The 21,150-nt window shown below is 39.0% G+C and overlaps 1 protein-coding gene across 1 annotated transcript in view; it reads left to right on the forward strand.

Moving 5' to 3' along the window:
- Positions 1-11,108: 11,108 nt before the first annotated feature.
- The window catches only part of COL6A6 (collagen type VI alpha 6 chain), a 119,069-nt gene continuing 109,027 nt past the window's right edge, over positions 11,109-21,150 (forward strand). The window contains exons 1-4 of the mRNA XM_044678894.1: positions 11,109-11,169; positions 14,480-15,076; positions 16,173-16,793; positions 19,747-20,307. Coding sequence (XP_044534829.1) covers positions 11,109-11,169; positions 14,480-15,076; positions 16,173-16,793; positions 19,747-20,307 — 1,840 coding nt within the window. The remainder of the gene's footprint in view (positions 11,170-14,479; positions 15,077-16,172; positions 16,794-19,746; positions 20,308-21,150) is intronic.

Here is a 21,150-nt window from a genome sequence, read left to right on the forward strand (position 1 = left end):
GATGATTATCTGCCTCAGTTTCTTCATCTATAAAAAGGGGATAATAGTTGCATCTACTTCACAGAGTGATTGTGAACATCAAATAAAGTAAGTTGTAAAGTACTTTGCAAATCTTAGGGTTCTATTAAATGCCAGCTATGATGATTATTTTATAATTATTATATCTGGAAAGGATCATAGACAGCCTCAAATCCACTTTGCCCAGTTTACAGATGTAGAAATTTAGGTGCATTGGTCTTGATCAAGGACACATGACAAAACCAGTGGAAAAGTGCGTCGGCCATGGGTGGGGGGAGTGCGGGGGGTGAAGGGGAAAATAGGAGCATGAAACATGTAATCATGTTAAAAATGATTATTAATAAATGTTAAAAAAAAAGAAATTTAGGTGCAGAGAGGTCAGAGGATAATAGATTTTGATCTGGAGGGATCCTAGAGGTTATATATGAGGCCCACCAAAATGTCTTTCTCAGATGTCCAGGAATAATGACGGTGTAACAAACTGACTTAGTCAGCACCATGGGTAGGGGCAGCCACCTACAGCTGGACTGTAGGTGCCCATGTGAGCATGCTGGCTGACTTGTAGTAGGGAGATCTAAGGAATAATAACATCTCTTCTTTATATAATGCTTTAAGGTTTGCAGAGCACTTTACATATTAAGATTTGATCTTCACTTTGAGATAGGAACTGTTTAGTTTCCTCATCTATAAAATGGGAATATAATTTGCCATGGGTCACCCAGGCAGAGTTCGAGGTGGTATTTAAACCCTGATGTTGCTGATTCAAAGTCTAGCACTTTGGACTCTTTGGCACCATGGCTCTTCATGGAAATGAGCAGAGCAGTGTCTGTTTCTGGCAGTTATTTGATTGGCCGAGATTGTCAAAAGAGCGATTTCCTTAAAGACAGTAAGTAATTCAGATCTGGACAAATCTCTGGTTTGCAGAAAGGGCAGGATTATATTGTTTGAGGGCCCCAGCAGACTTCCCCAAAGGGGCCTTCTCTGTGCCTGATCTGTGGGAAGGCAGCCAGAGAAGTTAGGTTTCCCCTGGACATCTCTGTTTCATAGTTATTCTTGGTACCTCCCACTTGGGAGGACAGCAGTAGAGGTGTAGTGGTCATCTTCCAAAACCAAGTGAGAATGGATTCATTCACTCATTCAATGAGCAAAAATGTATTAATTCCCTATGATGAATAAGGCATATAGAATTAGAGATACAAGATGGCGGAGGCACAAGATCACAGATTTAAAGCTAGAAGGAGCCTCAGGGGTTAGTTATCTAGCCAAACATCTTCATTTTTACAGATAGGGGAACTGAGGCCAAAGAGGCTAAATGACTTTCTAATGGTTGTACAGGTGGTAAATAGCAGAGTCAGTACTCAAGCCGGGTCCTTTGACTCTTAAGTAATATGTTTTCATGGTACCATCTTTGTCCTCACGAATCTTGCAATCCGAGGATTCATCCATAGCGATAAGAACCCTTGTTAAAGTCTACCTGCTGTCTGAGAAGACAATTCTCTAAGACTCTCCCCAATAGATCTCAAAGTGTGTCTGAGAGCACCAAAACCATGGCTTTGTTCAGAGTCCCTCATGCTCCCACATCAATCTCTTTGGGAACAATTATGTGTATCCATACAGACAAATTGAACAAGCATTAAGCACTCTCTGCATGCTGGCTGCCAGCATAGGAGGATCACAATAGCTCTATTTAAAGGGCTATCATGGAACAGAGATTAGACTCATTCTGTTTGGTGCCACAGGGCAGAACCAGAAGCAATGAGGCTTTAGGTTTTCCTAGACAAATAGCTCAGTGATCCTCCTTGGAGATCTTCTAAGGCTGGCGAGCCGTTGCCGGATATTTTATTCCAGAGCTTCCCTTTTTAGGTGTTGATTGTACTGAATGGTGGTGGAGATCTCTTCTAACTCTTAAATTCTGTGATTAATGTGTGAATAAAATTAAAAATGAATCGAATGGAAAAAAACCCCTGTGCAATGCAAATAGAAGCAAGCTAGTCCCTGCCTTCAAAGAGCTTACATTCTAGGATGGCATTGGCAAACCTTTTCTGAGTTTGAGTACCCAGTGGGCAAATTCAAGCTATCTGTGAGCCCCACTTACTGGAGAGACCTAAGGGAGAAAGTGCTTGCTTTGGGTGGCTGGACAGAGTGGGGCAGGGCATGCAAAAATGTCCTTGGATGCTGGGAAAGAGGAGGAATGGAGCAGCTCCCCAAATGCCAGCTCTGCACTCTTGCCACATCTTCTTGCCAACGCTGTTCAAGGAAAAGAAGACATAAAGGGAAGCTGGAAAGCAGATGGAGAGTTTTGGTTCTCAAGTAAAGCATGGTTAGGAGAGAAAGGGAGAAAGTAAGGGAAAGGCATGGATGTGGACAAGCTAAGATGCCGAGGCTTACCTGCCAGACATTACTGAAAAAAATATGACTGCACAAAAATCCCTCAGGAGCAAAATGCCTCAAAATTTGTATAGCCCTCTAAGGGCATTCACATGATCCCACTTATCCTCATAACAACTCTTGCTTCTGTCTCAGTTTTCTTATCTGTAAAATGGGGCTAATATTAACACCTGCCTCCCAGGGGTGTTGTAAGGATGAAATCATGTTTGTAAAGAAATGTGGACACCTTAAAGCACTATAGAAATACTATCATCATCATCATCACTCTATTTTACATTTGAGAAGACCAAGGCTAAAAGCGATGAAAGGACTTGTCCAAGGTCACACAGCTAAATGACAAAGCTGGCACTTGTACTTTTTTCACTACATTCAATAAAAATTACCACCAAAGCAGTGTCCCTGTAGCTTGAAAAGAATGCTTTCTTGATATTTTGTATCCTTACCTGGAAGCAACTTCCTGCCTAACCCTAGATTGAAGCCTTTCCTTGAGACCAAGAAAATAATTGAGCAAAAATATCAAATAAAAAACCTTGGTCCAATAATCTATTCCAACATTCTGCAGTGATCACAGGAATGAATTGAGAATTTGCATTAAAAGTACCAATGGTTCTTGGAATTCGGAGAGCTCCCATTTATATAGCTCTGTAACACTTCCAATGTGTCTTCCTTACGCTGGCTCGGAAGATAGGGAAGTTGGATCCACTCCATTGGACAGGTGCCCAGAGAGTTAAATGTCCAAGGTCACTATGCTAGTAAGGGTAAGAAGTAAAACTTGAACCTGGGATTCCTTTGACTCTAATTCCTTTCCCCTTCTCTGCTATTTTTAAGGCTTCGTCCCCAATCCACTGAACGCTCTTTGTATCTGTTTTGTGCCCCTGATATCCTTTCAAAGCTGGGATTTGGCAATGGAGCATCTGGAAACAGAAACCTTTTTAATCCACTGTGGCTTGCTAGCCTCAAGAGAACTGTTGTACAAGTTCTAAAAATGCTGGCTAAGAGGCCAAGGACTCCGAGATGGGGCCAGTTTTGCAGCTGTGTGTGTGTGTGTGTGTGTGTGTGTGTGTGTGTGTGTGTGTGTGTGTGTGTGTGTTTTTAAATAGAAACAGCCAGTCTTCTAGGCAGACACAGTTTATAATGATTCAAATAAAAAACTATTTTATAGCCGTTTACATCAAGAAAAGATTTATTATCATTGGCTCACCCAACTTGGAGTGAATGGAGTGCTGCAAATGACAATTCATAAAAAAAAAAAAAACCTACCTTTGAAAGCACGCTCCTAAAATGAGCAGCAATTAGCTCCACTGTTGCTATATTAAGATTAATGGGTACATGAATTTTTAATTTCAATTACATGAAATACATACCTCATTGAATTTCCCCTCGTGTTCTCAAATTATCAGTTTTTTTTTAAAAAAATAGATGCTCGAGTGTCGTCGATCTTTTACTCGCCAAACATTTTATAAGCACCTACTGTGTGTAAAGGCCTGCATTCCTAAAAGGTGGGTCATATCCGCGCCATCTGCAGATAGTCTAAGTGTCTGCCGTGTCCCAGGCACTGTGCTAAGTGCTGGGGAGAGGCACATTAAAGCAATGACCACTCGGACGTCTGTCCTCTTCGAATCCGCCAGAGCCTGGGAAGGGAACTAATTTGAACAAAGTGGAACTGGTTGTTTTGCCGTGATTGTACTCCAGTGGATTGGGGATCTCATTAATCTGACGATGCCTTTCAACTATAAGACGACACCCCAGCCTAGTGTCCCTATCCCGTGAGCTTCTTATCTATGTCTTCTCATCAGTCACCATCCACTCAGTGTCTTTGGGGCTCTGCTTGGACTGTCCTGACAAGATGAGAATGCCAATGGACCTCATGAGCCTTCCACCATTTATCCCTCCCTCTTATCTCTCTGGGAACTACTCATGTTCTTTTTTCTCAGACATTTCTTTAATGACATCCTAAACCCTGTTCCTGATGAATTCTTTGCTGGTTGTGTGTTGCAGCCTGTTCCTATTTGCCATGTGATCTTAAATTCCCCCTTTGTGTAATCTTCTGCTTTAATTCCTCAGAGAGCATAATATTCAGTGACTTCGTAGCCATCTAGCATCACCAGAACGATACCGTCATTAAAGAAATGGGGCTCTGTTTCAGGGAGAAGTCACTAAAGTTCAAACCGGGTTCATATACTGTCTAGCCATGAGACCCTGGGCAAGTCACTTAATGCCTCAGTTTCCTCACTTGTAAAATGAGGATAATACTAGTACCTGCTTCTTCCCAGAGTTGTTGTTTTAAGATCGAATGAGTTAACTGTAATAATAATATGATAATAAGCTTTGACTGATTTGTCAAAGTGCTACATACTAAGGAAGTGAAAGGAAGAAGTATTTACCTACTATGTGACATCTTCTTGAGTCCAGATCAGGTCTCAGACATGTACTAGCAATGCAACCCTAGACAAGTCATTTAACCCTATTTACCTCAGTTTCCTCATCTGTAAAATGAGCTGGAGAAGGAAATGGCAAACCCTTCCAGGTTCTATGCCAGGAAAACCCCAACTGAAGTCACAGAGAATCGGATGTGATTGAAAAACAACTGAATAACCTGTGTCAGGCACTGAAAAGCTTTAAAAATATTATCTCATTCGATCCTTATGACAATCCAAGAGTGGGATGCTATTATGATCCCCATTTTATAGCTGAAACTGAGGCATAAAAAAGTGAAGTGACTGGACTAGGATCATACAGGTCTTGAGTGTCCAAGGGGAGACTTGAACTCTGGCCTTCCCAACTCCTGCATCACAGTAATGGAGCAGGAGATTCAACCCCAAGTTGTCTAGCTCTAATACCAGCCCACATGCTGTTGTATGTGACCTCCTCACTTAGATTTTTGCCTCCTTGGAATTTCCACATTCATAAAAGGGTAGATTTACAGCTGCACAGACCATAGAGTCCACTTAATAGGATCCTCTCAGTTTATAGATGAACAAACTGTGACCCAGAGATGAGATGAGTTCCCCAGTGTCACACAACTAGGAAGAGTCTGAGGTGGGATTTGAACCCAAGTCCTTCTGGCTTCACATCCAGTGTTCAAGACACTTGGCTACTGTTACTCTAAATTGTGCATAAAAATGTGTATATGCTTAAAGTAGATTATCACTCTCCCTTTTCAGTATAAACTTTCGCTGTGGGGGCACTAAGGTAGCTCAGTGAATAGAGAACCAGGCTTAGTGACAGGAGATCCTTGGTTCAAATCTAAGCTCAGATACTTTTTAGCTGGGAAAACAGCTTAACTTCAGCTACCTAGCCCTTACCACTCTTCTCCCTTGGAATCAATACTCAGTATCTATTCTAAGACAGAAGGTAAGGGCTTAAAAAAAACCATTAATTATGGCTGGGAAAACAAAGAATGAGACTAGTTCAAGGCCTTTAAGAGCTATCTCTCCTTATAGATTTTTGTTTGATTTTATGACAATCTGTTCTCTTTAATAGTCCCTTTTATTGCACTGGCAAATGTGAAATTTACATGCAATTTAAATGCAAAATACATTTTATAATTAAAATATTTATTTTTAGAATATATCAGTAATCATTGTGGTCATTAGACATACTTTGTAGTGATTTAAAAACCTGGATAGTAGATCATTAAATTCGACCCACAAGTCCTATTCTAGGGACTAAAAATCCCCCATACTTTTCAGTATAAATGGTAAGCAGGTGGTTCATTTAATGGAAGCTACCCAGTTCTACTCTTGCTTAGATTGACCAAGAATTTATTTAGGCTGTCCAAAAAGCATTAACCACCATAAGTCAAGCAGAACCAGTAAGGACAGGTTGAAACTGATCAGAATGAGTTTGGGAGTAATTTGAAGATGTTTGAAATTGGTCAATACTTGTCTGAACCAACTAAAACCAACTCATGTATTTGAAACTTGTTGGAACTGGTTATGAACAAATCAAAACTAGTTGAAATCAACTTGAGTTAGTTAGAACTAACCAAAATTGTCTCAAGCTGGTTTGAATTGGTTAGGAAAAGACTGCTTTAAAATGCATTCCCTCACCACAAAAAAATGTTGGTTTTGTTCTTTATGATGACATTTAGTGTTGCTTTACAGATTTGTATTTCCAAAGGTTAGCCCTTGGAGGGTTATTTCTTCATAGATACTCCTTGCAGCCTAGGAAGCTGAGATCAGGTAAATGATGACCCACAATTTAACTATCTTTTTTTGTTGTATGGGAATACGTTATTAAGAGCATCAATTTACCCACAATTCTTCATCATTTGTACTAGCATCTAAAAATAGACTTTTAATATAAATTAAAATTAGTTACTTATCCCTAACTATTGTTAAAATAATCTAGAACATATTTTAAAGAAGTACAAATATGTATCCCAGTGCCTAGCACATAGTAGGAACTTAATAAATGTTGCTTATTTGCTTCCTTCCTCACTGAATTTGTAGTTATTAATAACCACTCGTTCATATGAGTATTATAAATCCCAAAGCCAAATTCAGATAGGCCTCTCCTTTAAACTCATCTTGGCTTGTTCAATTTCTTTTTCTGCTATGGGATTATTTAAGTATTCTATTTCTTCTGCTGTTAATCTAGGCAATTTATATTTTTGTAAATATTCATCCATATCACCTAGTTTTCTATATTTATTGCCATATTATTGGGCAAAATTGTTTTTAATGATTGCCTTAATTTCCTCTTCATTAGAAGTGAGGTCTCCCTTTTCATCTTTGATACTGTTAATTTGGTTTTCTTGTTTCCTTTTTTAATTAGATTTACCAGTACTTTGTCCATTTTATCTTTTTTTTCCCCAAAATACCAGCTTCTAGTCTTATTTATTAATTCAATAGTTCTTTTACTTTTGATTTTATTAATTTCTCTTTTTATTTTTAGTATTTCTAATTTAGTTTTCATCTGAGGTTTTTTTAATTTGTTCATTTTCTAGTTTTTTAAGTTGTATGCCCAATTCATTAACCTCTGCCCTCCCTAATTTGTTAATATACGCACTCAGTGATATAAATTTTCCCCTTAGAACTGCTTTGGCTGCATCCCATAGGTTTTGGTAAGAAGTCTCATCATTGTCATTGTCTTCAATGAAATTATTAATTGTTTCTATGATTTGTTCTTTCACTAACTTATTTTGGAGAATCATATTATTTAATTTCCAATTAATTTTTGATTTGCCTCTCCATGTACCCCTTACTAATTATTATTTTTATTGCATTATGATTAGAAAATGTTGCATTTATTATTTCTGCTCTTTTGCACTTGTTTGTCATGTTTTTATGCCCTAGTATATGGTCAGTCTTTGTGAATGTACCATATGTTGCTGAAAAGGTGTATTTCTTTTTTCCCCTATTTATTTTTCTCCACATATCTATTAACTATTTTTTCTAATATTTCATTCACATATCTTACCTCTTTCTTATTTATTTTTTTGGTTTGATTTATATAGATCTGATAGAGGAAGGTTTAGGTTTCCCACTTGTGTAGTTTTACTATCTATTTCCTCCTTAAGCTCCACTAGTTTCTCCTTTAGAAATTTGGATGCTATATCATTTGGAGCATACATGTTAAGTACTAAAATTTCCTCATTGTTTATACTGCCTTTTATCAGGATATAATTACTTTCCCTATCTCTTTTAATCAGATCTATTTTTACTTTGGCTTTGTCAGATATCATGATTGTCCCTCGTGCCTTCTCTTTCTCAGTTGATGCCCAATAGATTTTGTTCTAGCCTTTTACCTTTACCCTGTGTGTGTCTACCTGCCTCATGTGTGTTTCTTGTAGACAACATATGGTAGGATTTTGGTTTCTAATCCACTCTGCTATTTGCTTCTGTTTTATGGGTGAGTTCATCCCATTCACATTCAGAGGTATGATTATCATGTGTGTATTCCTCAACATTTTGATTTCCTCTCCTAGATCTGACCTTTCTTCTTTTTGCTATTTCCTTCTACACCAGTTGTTTGCTTTTAATCAGTCCCCCTAATCCCCACCCTTATTTTACTTCCCTTTCTGCCCCCTCCCTTTTTATTCACCTCTTTTTTAGGGTCTATTAAATTCCCTCCCCTCTCTCTTTCCCTTTTTTTTTTTACTTCTTGTCCCACTCCCCCCCCCCACTTAGTTTTCCCTTCTCAACTTTCCTATAGGGTAAGATAGAGTTTGATACCCCCAATGGATCTAGATGCTCTTCCCTTTCAGAACTGATTCCACTGAGAGTAAGGTTTGAGTATTACCTATTAGCATTCTCTTCCTCTCCTTCTTATAATAGTATTCTTCCCATCTCCCTCCCATGTGCCTCTTTGTGTGGTATAGATTATCCTAATTTTCTTATTCCTTCAAATTTCTCTTGATGCCATCTTCTATTCCCCCCCTTTTTCTTTTTTTGCATATCATCTTAAACCACTTAGTACCCCAGTCTCTACCAATGAAAAATTCTTCTAACTACTATAATAATGAATACGATTTTTGAGAGTTTCAAATAACATTTTTCTATATAGAAATATAAACAATTGACCTTATTGAAGTCCTTAAAGAAAAAAATTTAAAAAAATTTGCCCTCTCTTATTTACCTTTTCATGTTACTCTCAATTTTTGGATTTGGATATCAAATTTTCCATTTAGTTCTGGTCTTTTCTTTACAAATATTTGGAAATCTTCTGTTTTGTTGAATGCCCATACTTTCCCCTAGATAGTCAATTTTGATGGGTAGGTGATCCTTGGTTATAGACCCAATTCTCTTGCTTTTCTGAATATCATATCCTAAGCCTTGCAGTCCTTTAATGTGGAGGCTGCCAGATCCTGTGAAATCCTGATTGGTGCTCCTTGATATTTGAATTGTCTCTGGCTTTTTGTAATATTTTCTCCTTAGCTTGGAAGCTCTTGAATTTGGCTGTTACATTCCTGGGAGTTTCTTTTGAGGATTTAATGTAGAGGGTGATCTATGGACTGTTTGTCTATTTTGCCCTCTTATTGAAGAACATTAGGGCAGTTTTCTTGGATAATTTCTTATAGTATGATGTCAAGGTTTCTGTTTATTTCCAGGTTTTCAAGTAAGCCTATGATTCTCAAATTGTGTCTCCTAGATCTGTTTTCCAAGTCAACAATCTTTTCAGTGAGATATTTCGTGTTTCCTTCTAATCTGTTATACTTTTGACTTTATTAATTCTTGCTGTCTTGTGAGATCATTGGCTTCTATTTGTCCAATTCTAGTTTTTAATGACTGACTTTCAGCTAAGATCTTTAGATTTTCCTTTTCAGTTTGATCCATCCTGCTTTTCATGGCTTCCAGCAGGTCATTTCTGGTCTTCAATTTGCTTATCATTTCATTTGATTACTGGGCTTCTTTTTCCAAGTGAGAGATTCTGTCTTTTAAACTGTTATTTTCATTTTGAACTATTTCCCACTTTTCTTGCCAAGTCTCTTCTATTTTTCTCATAATCTCACATTTAAACTCCTCAAGAGCTTGCGACCAATTTCAATTTTTTTGGAAGGTTTGGATATGCTTACTTGTTTGTCATCTTCTGCTGTTTCCTCTTTACTCTGGAGTTTTTCTGCATAAAAATTATCAAAGGTTAAGGTTTTCTTCTTGGGTTTTTTGGTGGTCGTATATTGTAGCTCTTGGGAGTTGGTGGCCATTGCTTTGCTCTTTCCTGGTCAGAAGTCTGAGTGAGGAAGGTGAGTGATCTTTGTATTGAACTCCAAAGAGGTTTTTGCCCTGAGGTTATTTTTGAGTCTCTGCAGCAGAGTCTGCTATGTGCAGTCCTGCACCATCTCTTTGCCCAAGTTCTGCTTTCCTCAGCCTCCTGGGGACCTAAATCTAGCTGCTCTTAGGGGCAAGTCTGTGGTGATCTCAGTCAGCCCCCTCTTCAAAAACCTAGAGGTCACCCCATGCTTACTCCTATTCTGACACCATAGGTGTAGTGGGGGAGGGTTGCTGAGCTCACCCCTTGGTGGGAGTAATTTTGTCCTCTTTTAGTGTGAAATGCCCAAACTTTGCCTACCTTCAGTGCCCTACAGTGGAGCCCCTTTGCTCATCTGACCTTGGTTTTGTCCTTTTGAGGCACTTTATCTCAGTCAGTGGAAAGGAAAGGAAGATCCCTGTCTCTACTCTGGGGCCATCTTAACCTGGAAGTCCACAAACAGGTTAATTTCAATAAAAAGTTCAAGATCATCCACTAATCATTATCAAAGATACTCAGCTGTCTCCTTGCCATTTCTGTTTCTGAGTTTTTTTTAAAGCTTATGCTCCTGTGGTATGGGGAGGAAAGGGAGAGACTGAGATACCTGGGAATAAATTCTATTTTTTAAAATTAAAAAAATTTAAAGCTTATACTTTTTTCCTTTATAAACATATTCTTTTTAAAAATGAACACCTTCATGTATAACTCATATGCAATGATTTTGTCACATATATCATGAGAGGGTCCAATTTAATTTATTCCTGGGGTTTAAGAAGATGCCTATAAAAATTTCAGGATGCCCTCCCATGATATATATTTTGGTACATATATATGGAGGGGAAGGTCAGATCAAATTTAATCCTGAGACTTAGGAAGGTGATTTGTAAATTCCGGGTTGTCTGGTAAGAATGGGCTAGTGAGATAATCATGGTGATTTGGTTCATTTTGTTATGTTTTTATTTTAGGCTTTTCAGAAATAAAGTGTGTGGTGCTGATCTCACAACAAGAACATGCTTCTGTTTTTCCTCATCATCATATTCTGTACCAGAGTATCTGTGAACCAGGATGCTGGTAAAGTGATGCTTGTTTTTGTCTTTGATCTTATTACAAAAATGGATGGAATCACAAGAGTTTCTGGTTTGGGGGGTAGATTTGTCAGTTTCATTTTATCTATTCCTTAATATTCCTTGTATCTGACCTGCTGATACCAGATGCTGAACCATCTGATATATGACCCTGATCAGAGAGACACAATGAAGGCTGTGTTTTTACTCTCAGATAAGACCCCTGTGAAGCCTTCTGGGAATTTTGTATGAAAGTTCTCTCTATCAGAATTAGGTCATTATTCTGGCCTAGAGAGCTTGGAAATACTTTCTCTCTCTGCCTGGGATTTATTTTGACTAAATGCCCAACAACTGCCCCATTTTAGACTGAGGGAGCGTTGGAAGGGATTGATTTTTGCCCTGTTTCCCTTTCCCAGTTAATCTCTCTAGAACCCTATCAGTGGTTGTACCTGTGTCTTAAGTATAATCCAGGTGACAGTCCCTGATGGAGGGCCCACTGGTCCAGTCATGCAAACCTTTATTATTTGCTGTCTTTTATTGATGGTTTCCCTCTGATGTTGGTTGTCAAATAAATCTCAAATCAACTGAAATTAAGTTTAGGGGGTGTAATAAATAACATTTTTGGCAAGGTGTTAAACATTTTATGCAATATGCTTTTATCTGAATGCTAGAGAGAGAGAGAAATGATGCATGAAACAAAAACTAAAGCTGGGTTTAAAGTCATTGGCAGAGTGAGACAGAAGGATTGAAATATTTTTTTCTTTTTTCATGAGAATCCTTAAAATAATCATTTCCTAAGAAGAGTTGGACATGACTTTAAAATGACTAAACAACAAAAGATTATATTCTTTAGAGCTAAAAGGGACCTTAGTGATCATCTAGCATAAGGCTTGTACCCTACCTATGCTGTCACATTACATACGAAGAAACTCTTGAAAAAGCTTTTTAAAAAATGAAACGCCAAAAAATTCTTGCTGAAAAGTGAATCCAGGTTATGGAGATTATTATTGTTGTTCAGTCATGTCTGGTTCTTCATAACCCCATTTGGGGTTTTCTTGGTGAAGATACTTGAGTGGTTTGCCATTTCCTTCTCAAGCTCATTTACTAGATGAGGAAACTGAGACAAACAGGATGAAGTGACTTGCCCAGGATCACACCGCTAATAAGCATTGAAGGCAGGATTTAAATTCCGGGCTTGACTCTAAGCCCAACACTGCATCCATTGTGCCACCAAACTGCCCCATTTTAAGGTTAACAAAGCACATTATAAATATTGCCTCATTCAATCCTGACAACAACTCCGAGTGAGGTTTTTTAAAAAAATTATCCTCATTTTACAGATGAGTAAACTGAGCCTGAGGGAGGTACACAATTTGCCTAGGGTTACACAGCTAGTGTCTGATGGTGGATTGGAATCCAGGTCTTTCTGATTTGAAGTCCAGTGTTCTGACCAATGGGCAATATAGCTGTTTCCCATTTTTATCCTTTTTGAGACTTGTAACATATTAGTTTCTCCTTCTCCTCCTCCTCCTCTAACTCTTCCTCCTTCTCCTCCTCTTCCTCCTCCTCCTCCTCCATGGAAGAAACAATGGACTAAGCATTGAGAGACCTGAGTTCAAATCTTGACTCTTCCATTTAGTTGTATCAAGTTACAATGTGCCTGAGTCTCAGTTTCTTCATCTTTAAGGGCTGGTTGATCTCTAAAATCCCTTCCAGCTATATTTCTGTCAGAATAATAAATGACTGACTGTTAATGTTGACTCACATAAACATTAACAGCATGTAAACATTCATCTGAACATAACATAAACAGGCTGTAGGATTGTTATGTTAAAAAAAAAAGTGTTAAAGGCAGCCCATCTGCTTAGGACTTTCAAGGCACTGTCTTTACCAGTTGGAGAATGTTGAGTTGCTAAGCAAGAGACTTTGTGTGTTAACCATTCAAATATTGTCAAATCACCCTGCAATATATGTTTAAATTTATATATTTTAAATTTTTCAATGATACGTAAAAACAATTGTTTGACAATTTTTAAATTGAGTTCCAAATTCTCTATCTCCTTCCCTCCCCTTCCCTCGCCTTTAGAAGGGTTTAATATACGTTAGACCTGGGCAGTCATGCAAAGAAGCAATATCTGTTTAAAAGAAGATAGAAATGAAAGGCTACATGCCGGGCTTTAGAATTCATGTTAAAGTAAAGGTCCATCCAGTTTGAAGTTCCATCAGTAACCTTGCCTGGGTATTTTTAGTGAAATCCAAATTGTCCTGTCCAGCATAACAATGATCTGGGGCTCTATTAAAAAAGAAATAAGCACAAGACATTCTCCACTGAAATCTCACTGTGTATGTTGCATATGCAACATTTTTATCAATTATAACAAGAAAATTAGCCTAATACAAATGAGATGTTTAAAAGACTCAACCCACATTTTTTAAAAAATCACTTTTATATAGTAGGGTTACAAAATGCTTTTTTCACGACTCCATGAGACAGAGAAGAGAATTCACATTTTACAGAGGGGGAAAACTTGGGCTCAGACAGGTTAAGTGACTTGTAAAGGGTCATGGCAGGGGACAGCTGGGTACCTCAGTGGATTGAGAGTCAGGCCTAGAGATGGGACGTCCTAGGTTCAAATCCGGCCTCAGACACTTCCCAGCTGTGTGACCCTGGGCAAGTCAGTTGGACCCCCACTGCCCACCCTTACCACTCTTCCACCTAGGAGCCAATACACAGAAGTTAAGGGTTTAAAAAAAAAGGGAGTCATGGCAGCCAGGTGGTACAGTGGATAGAATGCCCCCTTAGAGTCAGGAGGACCTGAGTTCAAATTCAACCCCAAATACTACCTTTGGGATCCTGGACAAATCACTTAACTCTACTTCTATCTTTCTGTCTGATCTATATATCTAATCTATTCCATTTCCTTATCTGTAAAATAATTGGAGAAGGAAATGGCAAATCATTCCAGCAAGAATCTTTGCCAAGAAAACCCCCAAAGGGGTTTCAAAGAGCTGGATGTGACTGAAAACAACATATGATCACATAGCCAGGAGATACGAAAGTCAGGCTATCCTAGTCTCCTCGGTCCCCTGGCTCCAAGCCCAAACTTCTTTCTTTTGCACCAAGCTGGCCCTCAGTGCCCCTGTTTTCCTTTGTAGAAGTCATTAATTAATTTCAAGGCATTCCTCTCACTTCCTACTTGGTGTCTGAAAAGGAAGTCAGAATAGAAAAGGGAATTTGTCTCTTCACACATTTTGATGGTATTAATATAAAAGTAATTCATGGTTTGATGGGTACTTTCTCATTTCTTTTTCTATAGGTCCTGAGTTTGCTGATGTTGTATTCCTAGTGGATAGCTCTGACTATATGGGGAGCAAGTCCTTTCCCTTTGTGAGAACTTTTCTAAGCAAAACGATCAACAGTCTGCCAGTGGAGGCCAAAAAATTCCGTATTGCCCTTGCCCAGTATAGCGATGATCTACACCAGGAGTTCCTGCTGAGCCCCTTCATGGCCAAAAATGCCATATTGAACCACCTCAAGAGGAACTTCACCTACATGGGGGGATCTTTGCAAATAGGCAATGCTCTTGAGAAGGTCCACAAGACCTACTTCTCAGGCCCAATGAATGGAAGAGACAAGAACCAGTTTCCGCAGGTTCTGGTAGTCTTGGCTTCAGCCCACTCAGAGGATGATGTGGAAGGGCCAGCAAAGGCTTTGCAGAGAGACGGGGTGAAAATCATCACTTTAGGGATGCAAAATGCTTCAGAAGAAAATCTAAAAACGATGGCTACGTCTCAGTTTCATTACAACCTTAGAACAGTGAGAGATGTGGCCACATTTTCTACCAATATGACCAGCATCATTAAGGAGGTGGCAAAGTATAAGGCAGGAGCAGATGATGCTGATGTGGAAGAAGGCAAGATTCCTCTCTCTTTCTTTCCCTCTACCCCCTCCACTCTCTTTCCTGGGACTCAGTTTCCACATCTGTCAAAGAGGGAGTTGAACCAGATGACTTCAAAGGACCCCTTCTAGTTCTTAATGCTGCTATGTAACTCACTAATATTCAGAAGCATGATGCTTTTAATATGTTGATGTATAATTTTAATATCATCTTAAGTAAGATACAATTATTCATGTACTCGGAAAGTTATGATCTCTTTGAAGTAATATTCCTTCCATTGATGGAGATCATAGCCCATCTATGCCTGCCCATCCTGTGCAACTCTTGGCCATGTCCTCCCATAAGTTCTCCCCACAGGAGGTCCACCAACAAGTTGGGGCCTTCCTTGAGTTCTCAACATGGTGAGAATGCTAATAGAGTATGAGGAAGAGCTCTCATCTCCCTACCAGTTATTCCTTGATCTTGCCATATAACTAGTTGATCTTGTTTTTCAGTTGTGTGTGTGGTGTGTGTATATCTTGACAGACATCTTTCCCTTGCTTCTTTTGAGTGATTGAGATGGCAAATGTCACCAAAGAAATCCACATATCTCAGAAGCACATATTTGTGGGCCCCTCGCTGCTCTGATTTTTATTGATCCCCTCTACCCTCCATCATTGGGATGAATAATTGAAAGCTGACTCTATTTGGAATCACTTTATAACTAAGCACATGGGGAGAGATGGAAAGGATAAAGTCATTGCTCTAAATGGATATTTCCAAAGGAAAAACAACTCGGAGGCATTTTTCATTAGTTCTGGGTAAATCCAGTTGAATGAGAGCACCTGTTGATCATTTCTTGGTGATGCCTATGAGTTCTTTGATGATGACAACCTCTCAAAAATGCTGTTCAGCATTCATTGATATTATTTTAGGAGAGAAAGAAAAGAAATCTAAGCTTTAATGTTAGAGGCCAAAATTCTATACACTGTTTGCTTCTGTTCCCTCCATTGGCCGTGTTTGTTTGAGGTCTTTTATGTAAAATAAAGATGCAGGACTAGTGAGAATTTTCATGTGAAACAATAAGATAACCTCAAGTGAATGCTCTCCTCTTTCTTTTCCTCCTCCCAAGTTTGTCACGGCACTTCTGTGGCTGATGTCGTATTCCTCCTGGACGAATATGTCAACGACACCCAGGAAAACTTGGAGTATCTTAAAGGATTCCTGGAAGAGAGCGTGTCTTCTTTCGATGTGAAAGAGAACTGCATGAGGATTGGCCTGGTGACCTACACCAATGAGACAAAGGTGATACGTTCCCTGAGCACCGGGACCAACAAGTCAGAGATTCTACAAGAGATACAGAACCTGTCTCCCAGGGTTGGGAGAGCCTACACCGGAGCTGCCATCACAAAGCTCAGGAAGGAAGTCTTCAGTGTCCAGAAAGGCAGCCGGAGGATGCAGGGGGTCCCCCAGATAGCCATTCTGGTTGCTCACAGACCCTCAGAAGATAACGTCTCTGAAGCTGCTCTTGACCTTCGGCGTGAGGGTGTGACTGTGTTCACCGTGGGCTTGGAGGGCTCTGATGATACCCAGTTAGGACAGATATCATCTCACCCTCCAGAAAAGTATCTTTCCAAACTGAAAACATTTTCAGACCTGGCAGCCCATAATCAGACATTTCAAAAGAAACTCAGAGGTGAAATACAGCATAAGGTATCCATCCTATCAGAACAGACTGAACACCTCAAAGCTGGTAATTATATCTTTCTTGTCCTGATTTCGGGCATCCTGTAAATGGTTGAGCTTCTTTTCATTTGTCTGAGATGATTCAAAAACTGCTTAGAGGTGGGAGGTGGGCAGCTAGGTGCCTCAGTAGATTGAGAGCCAGGCCTGGAGATGGGAGGTCCTGGGTTCAAATTTTACCTTCGAAACTTCCTACTTATGTGACCCTGGGCAAGTTACTTAAACCCAATTGCCTAGCCCTTACTGCTCTTCTGCCTTAGAACCAATACTTAGCATCAATTCTAAGACAGAAAATAAAGATTAAAAAAAATTACTTGAGGGGAAAGTGTAACCAATAGTCGAGGTGGAGGAAACAGCAGAATAAAAGAAATTAGCATTTATCAAGTGCCTATCAAGTGTGTTCCAGGCACTGTGATGATAAGTCCTTTACAATTATTATCTCATTTGATCTTCACAATGACTTTGGGAGATAGGTGCTACTATAATCACCATTTCACAGATGGGGAAACTGAGGAAGTCAGAGTAAAAAAAAAATCTTGCCTCAGGTTCCTCAGCCAGGAAGTATCTGAGAGTGGATTTGAACTCAGGTCTTTTTTTACTCTAGGTCCACTTCTGTAATCATTGCATTATCTAGCTGCAGAAGCTTTCCAGTTCTTTTTTTATGACTTTAAAGGTACATCCCTATTTCCAAAAGGGTGCAGACTCTTCCAGAGTGCCTTCCTCTATTATCTCTTCTGACCATTCTTTTCTCTTTTTCTCATCTTTCCCCTCTACTCCCAATTCCTGCCTTTTCTTTTTCCTTCTTTCATTTTTCTCTTTCCTTTTCTCTTTCCCTATACCTATTGCTAATTGATAGGCTTATCCGAGAGTATGATTCCATTTGGGAAAAGAGAAATCGGCTTGATGGGAAGGACCAATGATTACATTTTCATCCTGTAGGGATTGTTTGTCAAAGACATTTATGTGTTTGTTTCTTTCAGAAGATTAAAAAGTACCTCCTAATGAACAAACAGTGCATGTAGCACATAAATATCTAGGGATGGTGGGAGAAAGGATGAGAATCACAGCACCAGAGTCTTAGGGGTTCATAGATTAACTAGCAGAGCAATAGCTGTGCAGAGACATTTGCAAGTAGAGAGAGATAGAGAGAGACACCCACCGCCACAATTGCCACTTACTTCAGTATGCCGACAAGTTATTCAACATTCACTTAACCAATAAATATGAAGCTAATCAATCAACAAGTGCCTTTATTAAGTGCCTATCGCGTGGAAGCACTGTACTAGGTACAGGAAGGCAGACGTGACCTAGTCCTTGCCTCTAAGGAATTTATATTCTGTAGGGGGAAACAACATCTGAAGTATAAATTCATGCAAAAGAAATGCAAGGCAACTTTAGGGGGAAAGAACTAGTAACTGGTGGAGGGAAGGGAGAGATCAGGCAAGGCTTCATGGAGAAGCGACCCTTAAACTGAGCTGTGAAAAAAATTGAGGGTTTTAGGGGACAGCTAGGTGGCTCGATTGTGGGTTCAAATCTGGCCTCAGACACTTCCTAGCTGTGTGGTCCTGTGCAAGTCACTTTACTGCAATTGCCTAGCCTTTACCACTCTTCTGCCTTGGAATGGTTCTAAGACAGATAGTAAAGATTTTAAAAAATTGTGTTCTAAGAAGTGATGGCAGAAAAGGTTTGCATTACAATGATGGGGAATAGCCCATGCAAAGTCGTAGACACAGGTGATGAAGTGGTGCATATAAAGAAGACCAAGAAAGCTGTAGAGTACAGTGGAGGGCACTGACAAGCTGTGGGGCCTGATCAGAAGGAGCATATAGCCAAAGTAAGAAAGACGAAGCATGTATACAAATCTCACAGGATAATAATAGCAATCGCCAACATTTTTCTAGTTATTTGACATTTGCAAAGTGCTTTAAATATATTATCCCATTCAGTCTTCCCATCAAGCCCTGTGAGATGGGTGCTGCTATTATCATCACCATTTACAGGTAAAGAAATTGAAGCTGAGGCAGGTTAAGTGACTTTTCCAGAGTCTCATAGCTTAGCAAGTATCTGAGGTTGCAGTCAAATGTAGTTCTTTCTTTTTGATGCCAAAGCCAGTCTTCTACTACCCCAAACTGCCTCTCAAATAGAAGGTAGAATGTGAAACGACAATGGGAGAAGAGCAGAGGGTTAGGAAGGTTCAGAGAAGGGAGATCATGGAAGAGTTCATGGAAGATGCGGTATTTTGAAATGGGCTTTGAAGGATGGGTTGTAATTAGAGGAAGGGGAACTAGGTAGAGGGGACATAAAGGAAAGGGGAAGAAGTGATTCCAGTAGAGAGAAGAAAGTTAAATAAACACATAGAGATGGAAAATAGGAGGACATTTTGACCAGTTTGGCCAGTTTGCTTTAAAGTATAAAATTGAAGAAAGGAAATGGTAAAAGGGAAGACCAGAAAGGCAGGTTGGCACCAAGTCATTAAAAATCCTTCCATCATTGTGTAATGGGGAGCCATCAAAGGCGGTTGTCTGGATCAAACAAGAAGTGACATGTTCAAAGCTATGCTTTTAAAAGTTAGTCTTTACATAGTAATGTGTTCAAGCTTCCTAAAGAAAACCTGTGTCTCTAATGAGGCAGTTAGAAAACTATTGATTTAATCTTCACTTTTCAATGTCTATACATCTTTTCTACTTCTTATGCACCTCTATGTTGATCCAGCTGGTAATTCATGGTCATCAGCTACCCTAGTGGTTCTGTAGTAACAGGATAATTTGTTTTGACTGGATTAAAAAATTCTAAGAAATTCAGTTTTACTCTTTGATATTGTAAAGCATTTCCTTAAAGCCCAAAGAAATTTTTTCCATTTTTCTGTCTTAAAAAGGCTCATCTGTCTCCACTTCCCACCAGCCTCTACCTTTTCTTTTTTTTCCCCAATTGCATTGTTACATTTCACTTTTATTCCATTACAGGTTGTGTAGAAACTGAAGAAGCTGACATCTATTTCCTCATCGATGGCTCAGGAAGTATCTACCCAACAGACTTCCAGGAAATGAAGGCATTTCTGTCAGAAATAGTAGAAATGTTCAACATAGCACCCTATAAAGTCAGAGTTGGAGCTGTTCAGTATTCACACAGTCAGGAACTGGAATTCGAGATTAACAAATACTCAAACAAAAATGATTTGAGAAAAGCTATTGACAACATCTGGCAGATGGGCGGCAACACCAATACCGGTGCAGCCCTGGATTTCACTCTTGGGCTTCTACAAAGAGCAAAGAGACAGAGAGGGAACAAAGTGCCCTGTCACTTGATTGTCCTGACAGATGGAATGTCGGATGACAGTGTCTTGGAGCCTGCCAAAAAACTTAAGGAAGAACACATCAATGTGTATGCCATTGGCGTCAAGGATGCAAACCGAACCCAGTTGCTAGAAATTGCGGGAACTGAAAAGAGAGTTTACTATGTATATAACTTTGATTCTTTGAAAGACATAAAAAATCAAGTTGTTCAAGGAATCTGTTCCAAAGAAGGTAAGAGGAACATTTTTCTGAAGTCCTCGGCACTGATTTTTTTTTTTGGAGGGGAGGGCGTCAGAATTTGTCTTCATGTGTATTCTTAATGTATCAAACAGTCGATCCATCAACAAGCACTTATTAAATGCTATGGGTGTTCTAGGCACTGTGTTGGCAATGTAGGAATTTTCATCCTCATGTTTTCATGAACAAATTAAATAAAAAAGCAAGTATTGTTCCTATTTATGTCAAAAGAGTGGGAATTCTGTTTTTATTTGGCATATATGGGAAAACTTCCCTATGTTGACTTAATTGCACAGATTCTTGCCTGTCTTGCTAGATGGGATTCTGTGGGAACAACATTTTTTAAGTAAATAATTTTTTTTAAATTGTAATAGGAAATAGACTTTAAAAGTAGGAAAGCTTTTCTTTCCTACTTTTAAAGTCTATTTCCTATTACAATTTTAAATTTTATCTTTATTCCAATAACTAATTTTCATGTGTTTTCCAAAGTTACATGATTCATGTTGTGTCTCTCCCCTCTCCTGGAGTTGACAAGAAATTCCACTGGGCTATACATATATTATTGCTCAAAACCTATTTCCATATTATTCATATTTGTAAGTGAATAATCTTATAAAATCAAAACCCCAAATCAGATACCCAAATAAACAAGTGATAAATCATTTTTTCCATCTGCATTTCTACTCCCACAGTTCTTTCTCTGAGGGGTGGATAGCATTCTTTTTCATAAGTCCTCAAAACTGTCTTGGATCATTCTGTCACTGTTAGTAGCAAAGTCTATCTCATTTAATCGCAGGAGTAGCATTTTGAAAGAATGCAAATACAGAGGAGTATTTT

The sequence above is a fragment of the Gracilinanus agilis genome, chromosome 5, assembly GCF_016433145.1.
Source record: "Gracilinanus agilis isolate LMUSP501 chromosome 5, AgileGrace, whole genome shotgun sequence".
NCBI lineage: Eukaryota > Metazoa > Chordata > Mammalia > Didelphimorphia > Didelphidae > Gracilinanus > Gracilinanus agilis.